This window comes from Salvelinus sp. IW2-2015, unplaced genomic scaffold (genome assembly GCF_002910315.2).
Source record: "Salvelinus sp. IW2-2015 unplaced genomic scaffold, ASM291031v2 Un_scaffold3769, whole genome shotgun sequence".
Classification (NCBI taxonomy): domain Eukaryota; kingdom Metazoa; phylum Chordata; class Actinopteri; order Salmoniformes; family Salmonidae; genus Salvelinus; species Salvelinus sp. IW2-2015.
In genome coordinates this window covers 64,975-79,816 of record NW_019945043.1, presented here as the reverse complement: position 1 = coordinate 79,816, position 14,842 = coordinate 64,975, and the positions used below count along the sequence as shown (strand labels likewise).

Genomic DNA, 14,842 nt, shown 5'->3' with positions numbered 1-14,842 from the left:
CCTCAAAGTCAGATACCCACATAAAAGATCTTTGTTCAAGGAACTCAAAAAGACAAGAAATGAAAACAATTCTTACAGTTCACAGAAAATAAAAATCATTTAGTTTACAATCATAACACTACAGTAAATATTCAAATCAACATTACATGAAATTTCAGAAAAACTAAAATATGGTATGAAGAACACAAAAAAACACACAAAATACCTAATATTCAGAATCCTACAAAAGCTTCTGGTAAAATTTTAGTAAGACAAAACTCCCTTTAACTAAATATCAAAAATGTAATCCGTGCATTAKACAAAATTAAATAAGACATTCATCTTCTTGAAAAACGGAACTCATCAGGAAATAAATGTTTCGAGTGAAAGACAACAATCATATATATACACCACGAAAGCTTTGTGTGGCGACAAAACAACAAGAGTTAGGCAAGAGGACGTTTTGAAATGGCTTGTTGCATTGTGCCGACCTCGTGGTGTTAAGGCTTTGGATGAGTAATACAATCAGGTCAASCTTTACCAACTCTTCCATACCATGTCTTTTCATACAAATCATGCAGAAGCACGGAGGGTTTAAAACAAAAAACTATCTACACCCTGTCCACCCTGTCCATACACAAATGTACACCCCCCCCACCCCCCCTGTCCATACACAACTTCATCTGTGATTTTGGCCCCACACATTTGCTGAACAGAGCTCGACTAGTGCACCCACATAGGTCAACAACGAACACAGAGGATTTTTTTTGTTTTTTGACTGTATCTATCCAAAAGTATCCCTACTAWCACACATTTAATTAGACATAATGTSTTTTCACAAGTTCTCTTACATAWSGTAGACCATATAAACTGCACTTAATAAAACATAAAATAAAATAAAAATCATTAAATTAATTATAATAAAATGAAAACCACACCATATTAAAACTCCGAGCAACTCAACCATAAGCCACCATGTAACTTTGAAAATTCTCCTAACACCACTCAGCGGTTTGGTTTATCTTGCAACTTTCAGTAGTGCTTCATTCTATCCTTACTTGTTTACAGTCTCCACACCTTCTTCTTCGTCACAAGTGAGACTTTGGCATAATATTGGGTCCAGGGCCAAAGCCCCCTGCATTACGCCTTTACAGTCTATAGACTTTATACTCAGAGACAGAGAGGCAGGTCACAGAACCACATAGAGTCTATAGACTTTAAACCCGCGAGGACCGTCGTAACAGAAACAACTAAGTTATAGACTTTATACTCAGAGACAGAAGGATACAGGTCTAAACAGAACCAACATAGAGTTATAGACTTTATACCAGAAGCTACCCAGATCAGGACTTATACCCGAGAGGACCAGGTCTAACAGAACAACTAGAGTCTATAGACTTTAATACTCAGAGACAGAGAGGACTGGGTCCTAACAGAACCAACTAGATATAGACTTTATACCCAGAGAGGACCAAGGTCCTAACAGAACAACTAGAGTATAGACTTTATACCCAGAGAGGACCAGGTCTAACAGAACAAACTAGAAGTATAGACTTTAATAACTAAACAGAGAGGACAGGTCCTAACAGAACCACCTAGAGTCTATAGACTTTAATAACCCAGAGAGAGACAGGTCGTAACAGAACCAAACTGAGTCTATAGACTTTATACCCAGAGACGAGAGGACAGTCCTAACAGAACAACTATGAGTACTAGACTTTATACCAGAGAGGAGGACGGGTCCTAACAGAACCAACTAGAGTATAGCACTTTATACCAGAGAAAGAGAGGACCGGTCCTAACAGACCAACTAGAGTCTATAGACTTATATCCCAGAGACAAGAGGACCGGGTCTAACAGAACAACTAGAGTCTATAGACTTTATACCCAGAGACAGAGAGGACGGTTAACAGAACCAACTAGAGTATAGACTTTATACCAGAGAAGGACCCAGGTCTAATAGACCAACCAGGAGTTAGAGTTTATACCAGAGAGGACCAGGTCCTAACAGAACAGAACTAGAAGTAATAGACTGTCTATCCCCGAGACGTGAGGACCAGGTCAAACAGAACCCATAGAGTCTATAGACTTATAAACCCAGAGAGGACCAGTCTAACATAATCCAACTGAGTCATAGACTTTATACACAGGAGGACCAGGTCCTAACAGAACCAACTAGAGTATAGACTTTATACTCAGAACGCAGAGGAGGACCAGGTCCTAACAGACCAACTAGAGTATAGACTTATACCCAGAGACGAGAGGACCAGGTCCTAACAGAATCAACTAGAGTCTATAGACTTTATACCCAGAGAGGACCAGGTCTAACAGAACCAACTAGAGTCTAGACTTTATACCCAGGAGGGACAGGTCCTAACAGAACAACTAGAGTATAGGTTTATACCCAGAGACAGAGAGGACCAGGTCCTAACAGAACCAACTAGAGTATAGACTTTATTCCAGAGAGGACCAGGTCCGTAACAGAACCAACTAGAGTTTATAGACTTTATACCCAGAGACAGAGAGGACTGGGTCCTAACAGAACAACTAGAGTATAGACTTTATACCAGAGAGGACCAGGTCCTAACAGAACCAACTAGGTCTATGACTTTATACCCAGAGAGGACCAGTCCTACAGGAACAACTAGAGTCTATATGACTTTATACCAGAGAAGAACGGGTCCTAACAGAACCAAGACCCCTGTTCTCTTGTTCTGCCGACACCATGGAATCTAAGCTCAAGGCAAATCAAAAGAAAACCAACAGAAGACCAGAGGTAAATCAAACAACCTAAGGTCGGTAACTGCGTACCCAAGAGGCAAAGACCATGACTGGTTCATCTGTTAATGACATCAAACTGTAGACAAACATTCAATGAACAAGGACACTAGAGACATTGGAGACGTTGAAGGCGTTCCCCAGGTTAACACTGTAACATGGCTATAATGACCTCATAACACTCAAGGTTTTGGGGATATACATACATAGTCTATGGTACTTTAAGTGGAGCTTGCAACATATCTAGTAAAGCTGGGATGGGTTTTAAAACACAAAGGTGTACTAAACCCATAACATTCAGCTGTCATTATGGCACCAAGCCCACTAACCCATTTCAACCAAGTTGATCTTGTAAAGAACCATGTCATCAACAAACAAGCCATGTACAATTCCTTCAGTCTAATATGGCAATTAGCTACTATTCCTCATCATTTCCCTCCTCTTGTTTAAAATACAAGGTGCACCTTTGTTTTGTGTAAACCATGAAAAATAATATAAATMAAAGAAAAACAAACTGAAAATAACATAAAAGAGAGTCTTGGTCTGCTGACATAACAAACTAGTGGGCGTGACTATCCTCATGTTGACATTCAAAGTGTGTCCGGTGTTTTAATGGATGATGCCTCCACAGATATAAAGGCTGGCTGTAATGTTCTGTAGATGGCATAGTTCCTCTCTCTGTCGGAGGTGCTGTTGTCCGTATGGTGTGTGTAGAATACACATGTTTACCACCTTATGACAAACTGGACCTCTTCGAGTAGCATGCATGTCAGAACCGCCACAGCTTACAGGTGGTTGGAGTCTCCTGGTGTTCTGGATGTTACAGGCATAGACATATAATCTATTCTGAAGATGCTATGTCTATGCTTACAGGCATAGAAATAGCATCCATTCTAAAGATTCTATTTCTATGCTTACAGGCATGAAGGGTGAACTGTTGTCTGGGACGGATGGAACACCAGCACACTCCAGTTTCATCTGCAGGAGAAAACAATYGAACAGAATAGAAAGGAACCAATTAGAGAAGAATGGAAGAACAAATCAAAAGAGATTGCATAGACATAATGACATACAGATGTWYGATCTAAATGTGATCACCTGCACAGCAGAAAATGCAAARGTGTAGTATGTTCAAGGTTTATAAAGGCTTCGAAAATGTGAAAAAAAATTTTTTTTATCAACCCCTACAAAAATGTCCATTAATTATAATCCACACAATAATAAAGATGTTCTGTTGTTGCGAGAACATTTTCCTGCCGTGAGAAACGGGTCAAGTTAAGACCCTACATCTGTATGAAAATGAGTCTTACTGTTCTGGTAGAGACTTCTACATCTGAGTCACATACTTGTGACTAGTAAGATGATCTGTAGATATTATTGGAATCTGGGGAAGAGCATGAGAGATAGAGAGAAGACAGAAAACAACCCTTACTGTAAATGTAGCTTTTACAACACAACTCTCAATGGGCTATTTTCATTTTTCTTGCATCACTTACAGACGGTGCCAAATTCACTAMCAATCAAATTTTTAAATGAACGGAAAACAATATGCGTTACAAATAAAACAACACTGGCCACTGAGGAGGAAACAATACCGTCATTTTCCTGAATGTTCTAAGTGTGTTTACAAGTTAGTAATCAGTTACCATGGTATCCATCCTCCTCTTCTGATGACCATTCATTACAATTCAATATAGAGTGGTCATAAGTACCAACAAGATGGAGGATACAGCCTATAGCACAGTACTCTCAAAACATCACCCGGAAGTGACATACTTCCATCACAAGAAGTGGACAGAGAGACAGGAAGCGGAAGAGGGGCAAACCTGATTGGCTGTTGCGGTTGCAAAGGGACCACTTGTGGCAGAGGAGGTGGCTGCAGACACAGTGGCGGGCGTAGCACCGTGCATCATGGGTACTTTAMGGAGAGAAAGATCACACAGACAAATGAACTGGAGCAGGCCCAAGCTGTTGTTCTATTTTAAAGGTTACTGGGTAAGTATTTATTTAAAGGTCTTCCTCTAACCACTTATAAACCTATCGTGTTGATGTTGTCCATTAGAAAATAATTTGTTTGTGTATTTCTTACTATCTATAAATAGGATCTAGTGCCATTGATACAATATTCTAAGCTGACCTTTAGATAAGGTGTTAGCCGACAGGGTAACTGAGGTTTGGGATGAGGGTCAGGACAATGAGTAGATCAGAGTGGGTTATTYCAGCAACAAGCTACAGTGTATTCAGAAAGTATTCATACCCCTTCACTTGTTRCACATTTTGTTGTGTTACAGCCTGAATTTAAAATGAATTCAATTGAGAATTTGTGTCACTGATCTACACACAATACCCTATAATGRAAAAGTGGAATTTTGCTTGTAGAAATTTTTAAAATGAATTAAAAAAAATCAACGCTCAAATGTCTTGAGTCAATAAGTATTCAACCCCTCTGTTATGGCYATCCTAAATACGTTCAGGAATTATAATGTGCTTAACAAATACATTTGTAATTTTAATTTAACRTTTATTTAACTAGGCAAGTCAGTTAAMAACAAATTCTGATTTACATTGACGGCCTACTCCGGCCAAACCCCAACGATGGTGGGCCAATTGTGCGCCGCCCTATGGGATTCCCAATCACAGCAGGATGTGATACAGCCTGGATTCAAATCAGGTACTATAGTGACGCCTCTTGCACTGAGATSCAGTGCCTTAGACCGCTGCACCACTCGGGAGCATAATAAGTTGCATGGATTCATTCCGTGTTCAATAATAGTGGTTAACATATTTTTTTAATAGCTACTCRGTCTCTGTACCCCACACACACAATTATCTGTAAGGTCCCTCAGCTGAGCAGTGAACTTCATGTACAGATTCAACCACAATGACCAGGGAGGTTTTTCAATTCCTCGCAAAGTATGGCACCGATTGGTTGATGTGTTCAAATAAAAAAAGCAGATGCTGAATATCGCTTTGAGAATGGTTAAGTTATTAGTTAGACTTTGGATGGTGTATCAATACACCCAGTCACTACAAAGATACAGGTGTCCTTCCTAACTCAGTTGCCGGAGAGGAAGGAAATTGCTCAGGGATTTCACCATGAGGCCAATGGTGACTTTAAAACAGTTACAGAGTTTGAATGATTGTGATATGAGGAAACTCAGGATGGATCAACAACGTTGTAGTTACTCCACAATACTAACCTAAATGACAGAGTGAAAAGAAGGAATCCTGTACAAAATAAAAGTATTCCAAAACGTGCATCCTGTTCGCAACAAGGCACTTAAATACTGCAACAAATGTGGCTAGGTAAATAACTTTTTTGTCCTGAATACAAAGCGTTATGTTTGGGGCAAATCCAACACAACATGGGGTATCAATACTTTCTGAAGGCACTGTATGTGGCACATCATATGACAGACAAACATCAGCAACGTGACATCATGCATTTGTACTGCATAGCGAGAGCGGCGACATTCAATAGGGGTGACACACAGGGAAATAGGTGAAACAACGGTAACACTTTACTTGACACTCACATTGTCATAACCATGTCATAATATGTTATAACAGCTGACATAACTTGACATAACCATGTCATAATATGTCATCACAGCTGACATAACTTGACATAACCTGTCATAATATGTCATAACAGCTGACATAACTTGACATAACCTGTCATAATAGGGTCTTAACACTGTCATGACCCATATATTTACACCTGTTGTGACATATATTGAATTATTTTATGGCTGGTTATGACACCTACATAAGAGTAATTTATTCAAATTATTATTTTCCCTGCCAAGWAGTTTCCTTTCGTTTGAAAGTTTGTTTCTTAAATCCTTTGTTGTTGTTGTAATGAATTCTTTACAGTTATTTTTTTAAATGCAATAATATGTAGAAAATACACTTTATGACACCGTCAATAAGCATTATGACCATCATAATCATATAAAGCCAGATAGGCCTATCACGTACATGCCCTTATGTCAATCATCTGTCAAAAAGAGGGTGTCTTGTCCTGTTCCTGAAATCTGTTCCTGCGTTCATCCCAGTCATCATCAACAGAGCATTGGGGTAGGTGCATGTCTGACATCAATGTGTGCATTTTCTGAAATAGTCAATTTCAGAAAATGTTATATAACATAAACATACTGTTGACAGATAGGCTATGGTGTAATGGAATGTTTTGCCTTGTGTGGTAGGTTGTGTGTGTTTTTACACACTTATGTAGGTGTCAAAACCAGCCATAAAATAATGCAATACATGTCACAACAGGTTATGACCATAATATAACAGGTTATGACCATAATATAACAGGTTATGACCATAATATAACAGGTTATGACCATAATATAACAGGTTATGAAAAGTTATGTCAGCTGTTATGACATATTATGACATGGTTATGACCGTGTCATAACATGTTATGACGCTGGGTGTCAAGTAAAGTGTTACCGTAACAACTAGCCTACAGTAATAAAAAAAAAACATTCTCAAAATGTACTTCAAGATGTTTCATACTTAATTCATATTTCGATAGCAATACACATCTTATAACTGAACCACCAGCACCACCATCATCACCAATAATATTATAATACTACAACTAACCCTGTCTGCAACCCACAGTCTGTCCCAATCCAGTCCAGTCCCACTCTGRCAGGGTATGAAATACAAGATGAAATGCTCTGTATATTTTTCTCCAAGCTGTGAATCTAAATGTTAATTAAATGTAATTCTATTACAAKTCATTTCCTGTATAAAAATTCATCTGAATTAACATTTTTAAGCACAAATAATACAACAAAATACAGTTTCTAACTATGAAAATATATTTTTTCCCTGACAGACAAGGATTGTCTCGACGGTCGAGAATCCCTGCTGTATGTTTATTGACAGCAGTTGAAAGAGTGCTTCAAGACTTTGTGCCACATCTCACCAAAACAACTTCCCTGTGTCTTTTCCATCATCAACACCTGGCCAAGTGACAAATAAATCCTTCGTACTGTATTGCTTCCTTCGTACTGTATTGCTTCGTTCATACTATATTGTTTTCATTGCGGACACAAGACAGGGAAGATAATATAACAATATTTGTATTAACATGTTTAATTTTTCGTGTTCTTATTATCTTATGAAAGCTGCACTGCAATGGTAAGGGTAGTCAATAACACATCTGCCACGCTGATCATCAACACGGGGGCCCCTCAGGGGTACGTGCTTTGTCCCCTACTGTACTCCTTGTTCACCCACGACTGTGTGGCCATGCAGGATTCTAACACCACCACCAGCCTATAGGGCTATACATGCTGCCATTCACATCGACGGMGCTGTAGTGGAGCGGGTCGAGAGTTTCAAGTTCCTTGATGTTCACATCACCAATGAACTATCATGGTCCAAACACGCTACAGAGAGTAGTGCATACGGCCCAGCTTCRTGCAATCCAGGACCTATATACTAGGCGGTGTCAGAGGAAGGCCCAAAGAATTGTCGAAGACTCCAGTCACGCTAGTCATAGACTATCCCCCCCCCCCATTTGATTTTACACTGCTGCTACTCGCTGTTTATTGTCTATGCATAGTCACTTTACTCCTACCTACATGTACAAATTAACCCGACTAACCTGTACCCCTGCTCATTGACTGAGTACCGGTACCCCCTGTATATAGCCTCGCTATTGTTATTTTATTGTTTTACTTTTGATTTATTTTTATTAATTGCTTAAGTTTATTTAGTAAATATTTTCTTAACTCTATTTTCTTAAAACTGCATTGATGGTTAAGGGCTTGTAAGTAAGTATGTGTATGTGTAAATAAAACCTATCTATCTATCTATCTATCTATCATTATCCTAACTCTTTATGAAGGGAAGGAGACAAGGATATGAGGCTACTTTGGACTATTGAGAGGCCCCCTTTGTCTCAGAGTGGAAAATGGCCGCCCTGATGGCTTGAGATGGAATGTGAGGGACTGAAAAGGCTTAAAGGTAATCAGGAAGGAAAGCTGGCACCTACCAACACTTGTTGCAGGTGTCATGCACAATATCGAGCCTGCCCATCATGCATTGCAACAGSAAGTGGATTGGAAAAGGAGATGGAGAGAAGAAATCAACACAACCCATTACAAGACAGTGTCCACAGAGGTAGAGAGTGTTGTTACGGTTACAGAGTATACAGTACATTAAAACGCATCACACAGGTGATACATCAACTACCATGAAGTGAATAAAGACATATTTAACTTGCATCTTTAAAAAAAAAAAAGAATATTTAACCTTTATTTAACTAGGCAAGTCAGTTAAGAACAAATTCTTATTTACAATGACGGCCTACCCCGGCCAAACCCGGACGACGCTGGGCCAATTGTGCGCCGCCCTATGGGACTCCCAAWCATGGCCGGATGTGATGCAGCCTGGATGCCAACCAGGGACTACAGTGACGCCTCTAGCACTGAGATGCAGTGCCTTAGACCGCTGCACCACTCAGGAGCTCCTCTACTGGCATGAATCATTCATTAATGATAATCATTACCGTTAACAATGGTCACTCTTTACAGATAGAATCATGGTCGGTACTAAATGCACACAAACATACAGAGAGCTAGACCGTAAAGCACACAGACAGATGTTGATGTGTGTTTCAGTAGCTATGATAATGTTGCTTCAAAACACTATTGACAAGTCCTACGTTTGACCACCAGTCATCCAGGGGGAAAAGTAAGTCTTAAAAAGGGAAAAAGGTGAATGACTAGTCACATCAGCCAATAACTTTCTCCCAAGATCAATTACATGCCAGGGCAAGTTGTAAACTGTCTCTCTTGTAATACTCCTCCTATGTAAAGGTTGTTGGCCCAGAGTGGTTATGGAACAGCTTCATCCATTTCTCTCAGTGAGGACTTGGACTASTGTGGCTTGACAGCAGGGATGGACTGAGAACAGAAATCGGCCTGGTTATTTCTAAAACACTGGCCCATTTTTTTCTTCAAGGCCCTTACACCATCCCACTATTAACCAGCGGTAACACTCACTGGACCCAATTCATGCCGGCTATTTTTACCAGGACTGTGAGAGGACTGTGAGAGAGTTCAAGATGACTTTGCTGTCATCTTAGGGTGGTGCCAGTGTTCTCAGACTGGTGTAAGTGGGTCGGACCAGGGTGGCTGCCAGTGTTGCTCACAAAGACTGTGCCTAAGTGGTCGGCACCAGGGGTGGTGCCAGTGTTCTCAGACTGGTGTAGTGGGTCGGACCAGGGTGGTGCCAGGTTTCAACTGGTGTAAGTGGGTCGGACCAGGGTGGTGCCAGTTGTGTCAGACTGGTGTAAGTGGGTCGGACCAGGTGGTGCCAGTGTTCTCAGACTGGTGTAAGTGGGTCGGACCAGGTGGTGCCAGTGTTCTCAGACTGGTGTAAGTGGGTCGGACCAGGGTGGTGCCAGTGTTCTCAGACTGGTGTAAGTGGGTCGGACCAGGGTGGGGCCAGGTTCTCAGACTGGTGTAAGTGGGTCGGACCAGGGTGGTGCCAGTGTTCTCAGACTGGTGTAAGTGGGTCGGACCAGGGTGTGCCAGCGTTCTCAGACTGTTAAGTGGGTCGGACCAGGGTGGTGCCATGTTCTCAGACTGGTGTAAGTGGGTTGGACCAGGGTGGTCCAGCGTTCTCAGACTGGTGTAAGTGGGTCGGACCAGGGTGGTGCCAGGTTCTCAGACTGGTGTAAGTGGGTCGGACCAGGGTGGTGCCAGTGTTCTCAGACTGGTGTAAGTGGGTCGGACCAGGGTGGTGCCAGTGTTCTCAGACTGGTGTAAGTGGGTCGGACCAGGGTGGTGCCAGTGTTCTCAGACTGGTGAAGTGGGTCGGACCAGGGTGGTGCCAGTGCTTCTCAGACTGGTGTAAGTGGGTCGGACCAGGTTGGTGTAGTGTTCTCAGACTGGTGTAAGTGGGTCGGACCAGGGTGGTGCCAGGCTTCTCAGACTGGTGTAAGCCTGGCGTCGCGGAACCAGCCGGTCGGTGGCCAGCGTTCTCAGACTGGTGTAAGTGGGTCGGACCAGGGTGGTGCCAGTGTTCTCAGACTGGTGTAGGTGGGTCGGACCAGGGTGGTGCCAGTGTTCTCAGACTGGTGTAAGTGGGTCGGACCAGGGTGGTGCCAGTGTTCTGGTGTATGTGTGTGTTTGTATGTGTTAGTGTTTCACCAGGGATACAGCAACATGAACGTCCAATCAGAAGTACAGTACCAGTCAAAAGTTTGGACACACCAACTCATTCAAAGGTTTTTCATTATTTCTACTATTTTCTACATTGTAGAATAACAGTAAAAGCATCACAACTGTGAAAAAAACCCACATATGGAAACATGTAGTAACCAAAAAAGTGCTAAACAAATCAAAATCAGCCCAAAGGACAGATTTCCACCGGTCCAATGTCCATTGCTCATGTTTCTTTGCCCAAGCAAATCTCTTAATCTCTAATTGGTGTCCTTTAGAAGTGGTTGCTTTGCAGCAATTCGACCATGAAGGCTTGATTCACGCAGTCTCCTCTGAACAGTTGATGTTGAGATGTGTCTGTTACTTGAACTCTGTGAAGAATTTATTTGGGCTACAATTTCCGAGGCTGGTAACTCTAATGAACTTATCCTATGCAGCAGAGGTAACTCTGAGTCATCTTTTCCTGTGGCGGTCCTCATGAGAACCAGTTTCATCATAGTGCTTGATGGTTTTTGTGACTGCATTTGAAGAAACTTTCAAAGTTCTTGACATGTTCCATATTGATTGACCTTCATGTCTTAAAGTAATGATGGACTGGTATTTTACCAAATAGGGCTATCTTCTGTATACCACCCCTACCTTGTCACAACACAACTGATTGGCTCAAACGCATTAAGAAGGATAGTAATTCCACAAATTAACTTTTAACAAGGGACATCTGTTAATTGAAAAGCATTCCAGGTCACTACCTAATGAAGCTGGTTGAGAGAATGCCAAGTGTGTGCAAAGCTGTCATCAAGGCAAAGGGTGGCTACTTTGAACAATCTCAAATAATAAATATTTTTAGATTTGTTTAACACTTTTTTGGTTACTACATGATTCCATGTGTTATTTCATAGTTTTGATGTCTTCACGATTAGTCTACAATGTAGAAAATAGTAAAAAATAAAGAATAACCCTGGAAATTGGTAGGTGTGTACGGACTTTTGACTGGTACTGTCTGTGTGCTGTGCAAGCCCGAAGCCAGAGGTTTTATGGGTAAGGAGCTTGAAGACAMYGATTTTAWGGGTAAGGAGCCTGAATACAGACGTTTTACGGGTAAGGAGCCTGAAAACAAAGGTTTTATGGGTAAGGAGCCTGAAGCCAAAGGTTTTACGGGTAAGGAGCCTGAAGCCAGAGGTTTTACAGGTATGGAGCCTGAAACCAAAGGTTTTATGGGTAAGGAGCCTGAAACCAAAGATTTTAGGGTAAGGAGCCTGAAGCCAGAGGTTTTATGGGTAAGGAGCCTGAAACCAAAGGTTTTATGGGTAAGGATTTGGGTTTGTGAATGGAGGTCAGCAGTATCAGACTTGACTTCAGGGGTCGCGGCCAGTTGAGAGGTGAAAGGTGAGAGGTCAAGGCCTACCTGACGGGATGAACTGCTGCTGAAACGGCATGTTGGCCAGGGCCTGTTGGTACTGGAACATGGCAGCGACGTTGAACATGGCAGTGGCACCGTTGGATTTTTCAACTGTGGGTCTCTTTGGTAATGGAGGTAAAACAGGTGGGAGCCCCTGATAGAGGGACCCGGTGGAAAACACAAAACAAAAGGATAGAAGGAGCAGGGTGGGGGGGGGCAAGAACACATGGTGGAAGTGGAATCAAAGACAGGGAGAATACATCATTTCATTAGAATAGAAAGGCATCTCCATGAAGAAAACATTTTGAACCAAAAATCAGCAAGTTCTTCTAAAGCAAGCAGTGGTCTATGTAACACTAGTCCTTATAAAGCAAGCAGTGGTCTATGTAGACACGAGTGCCTTATAAAACAAGCAGTGGTCTAGTAACACTAGTCCTTCTAAAAGCAAGCAGTGTCTATGTAACACTAGTCCTTCTAAAACAAGCAGTGGTATATGTAACTCTAGTCCTTCTAAAACAAGCAGTGGTCTATGTAACACTAGTCCTTCTAAAACAAGCAGTGGTCTATGTAACATAGTCCAAAATCAAGACAGTGGTCTGTTACTCTACTTCTACTAAAGCAAGACATGGTGCTGTCTAGAATTGTATAACTAGTGATAACAATAAAGGTATTTACCAACATACAAACAATATAGACAGAAATAATGTAGTACTGCGAAGTATGAATAATGCAAAAAATAAACAGGTGTAAAGTACTGAAGTAAAAATACTTTATAGACTACTAAGTCGTTTTTTGGTATATGTACTTTACTATTTATATGTTGACACCATTTACTTCTACTACATCCTTAAGAGAAAAGTAATGTACTTTTTAATCCAGTGATTTTCCCTGACACCCAAAAATACTCGTTACATTTTAAAAGGAAAATGGTCCAATTCACTTATCAAGAGGAATATCCCTGGTCATCCCTACTGCCTCTGATCTGGCAGACTCATTAAACACAAATGCTTGGTTTGTAAGTGATGTCTGAGTGTTGGATTGTGGTCCTGGCTATCCGTACATACAAAAAGAAGAGAAAATGGTSCCGTCTGGTTTGCTTAATATAAGGAATTTGAAATTATTTACACTTTTACTTTTGATACTTAAGTACTGTATATTTAAAATCAAATCCTTTTAGACTTTTACTCAAGTAATATTTTACTGCGTGACTTTCACTTTTACTTGAGTCATTTTCTATTAAGGTATCTTTACTTTTACTCAAGTATGACAATTGTCTACTTTTACCACCACTGAAAATAAACAAGCAAATATAACACATACTTGATAACATATTAGGACCTCTGCAAAACAATGACAGTAATGATTGTACCAGTAAACATGGGTGACAACAGAAATGATGTTAACAGAGAAAAGCTTAACAGTAGAAGCCTTGTTCATTCTGAAGTCCCTCTAGAAGCCCACCCATCCACCAGAATTACACATGCAAAACTGCTAATGATAAGAAAATATATCATAAACGTGCCATATATTTATACCGAATAGACACTAGTCACGCTTCTAACTACTGCATTCACTAAATTAACTCCAGCTAGACGCTAAAGCCGTGTTACTAAGGAAGAATAGACTATCAGGGATGAACTGACTGTCGACAGTATGGGCCCTGTACGGGGTTTTGCAATTTCCACCTCCTTCCCTTGTTGACATAGAGACGGAATGGAAAAAGACACTTAGGTGAATTAACTGGGTACCATTTTACCCCAAATCAATTCATCACCCCATCAATGAAACGTTTAGTTAACAGTATTGCCACAATCAATTCATCACCCCATCAATGAAACGTTTAGTTAACAGTAACTAACTGAGATGTATTTAGTTTGAATCTAGCATAACAGAGCTGCATGCCAAGCTAAAAGGTGAAAGGTCATAGTACCAGGTCAAAGGTTGCGTCGAGGGGTCGCTTCAGTGATTTGACAGCCGTCTGAGTCTTAATTAGCAGGCAGCGAGCACATGATGGCAACAGGCCAATGGGATTCAAGCGCATTAACATAAACCAGCAAGCAGAGGAGCATCATGGGGGCAGCAGTGGCATTAAGGCATCCCTGTAGCATTAGACATTACAGCTAGCTGCTTAAATAAGGGGCATTAAGGCATCCCTGTAGCATTAGACATTACAGCTAGCTGCTTAAATAAGGGGCATTAAGGCATCCCTGTAGCATTAGACATTACAGCTAGCTGCTTAAATAAGGGGCATTAAGGCATCCCTGTAGCATTAGACATTACAGCTAGCTACTGCTTAAATAAGTCCACATTACCTCTCGTGTCTGCGTCTGCTGGGTAGTCTAGGTGGTGGAGGGGATGAGAGAGAAAGGGGGAGGCTGAGGGGGCGATGACAGGGGCGGGGGACAGGTTTTCAGACATAGGTGGGGTTTGATAGGGGTGGCTGGGATGGGGGGGGTGTTACAGAGGGATACCTACCATGGCTGACGCGGCA

General features: G+C 41.2%; 1 protein-coding gene and 2 long non-coding RNA genes across 5 annotated transcripts in view; 1 reads left to right on the top strand and 2 right to left on the bottom strand.

Annotated features, from left to right (window-relative positions):
• Positions 1-78: 78 nt before the first annotated feature.
• Positions 79-1,501, bottom strand: LOC139026039 (uncharacterized). Its single transcript, XR_011477746.1, has 2 exons — positions 1,378-1,501; positions 79-1,141 (listed from the first exon to the last, which is right to left on the bottom strand). It is a non-coding gene; the product is annotated as an uncharacterized lncRNA (long non-coding RNA).
• A 707-nt stretch (positions 1,502-2,208) lies between these two features.
• LOC139026040 (uncharacterized) lies at positions 2,209-2,609 on the top strand. The gene is made up of 3 exons (XR_011477747.1): positions 2,209-2,301; positions 2,404-2,511; positions 2,560-2,609. It is a non-coding gene; the product is annotated as an uncharacterized lncRNA (long non-coding RNA).
• A 32-nt stretch (positions 2,610-2,641) lies between these two features.
• LOC112076466 (muscleblind-like protein 1) overlaps positions 2,642-14,842 on the bottom strand; it is a 31,939-nt gene continuing 19,738 nt past the window's right edge. The window contains exons 3-10 of one of the 3 annotated variants that reach the window (XM_024143233.2): positions 14,827-14,842; positions 14,282-14,335; positions 12,358-12,505; positions 8,777-8,812; positions 7,375-7,419; positions 4,584-4,675; positions 4,068-4,141; positions 2,642-3,735 (exon numbers count right to left, since the gene is read on the bottom strand). In XM_024143233.2, the coding sequence (XP_023999001.2) occupies positions 4,085-4,141; positions 4,584-4,675; positions 7,375-7,419; positions 8,777-8,812; positions 12,358-12,505; positions 14,282-14,335; positions 14,827-14,842 (448 nt within the window). In that variant the 3' untranslated portion in view covers positions 2,642-3,735; positions 4,068-4,084. The remainder of the gene's footprint in view (positions 3,736-4,067; positions 4,142-4,583; positions 4,676-7,374; positions 7,420-8,776; positions 8,813-12,357; positions 12,506-14,281; positions 14,336-14,826) is intronic. The other 2 variants (XM_070441339.1, XM_070441340.1) reach the window with 2 other exon arrangements.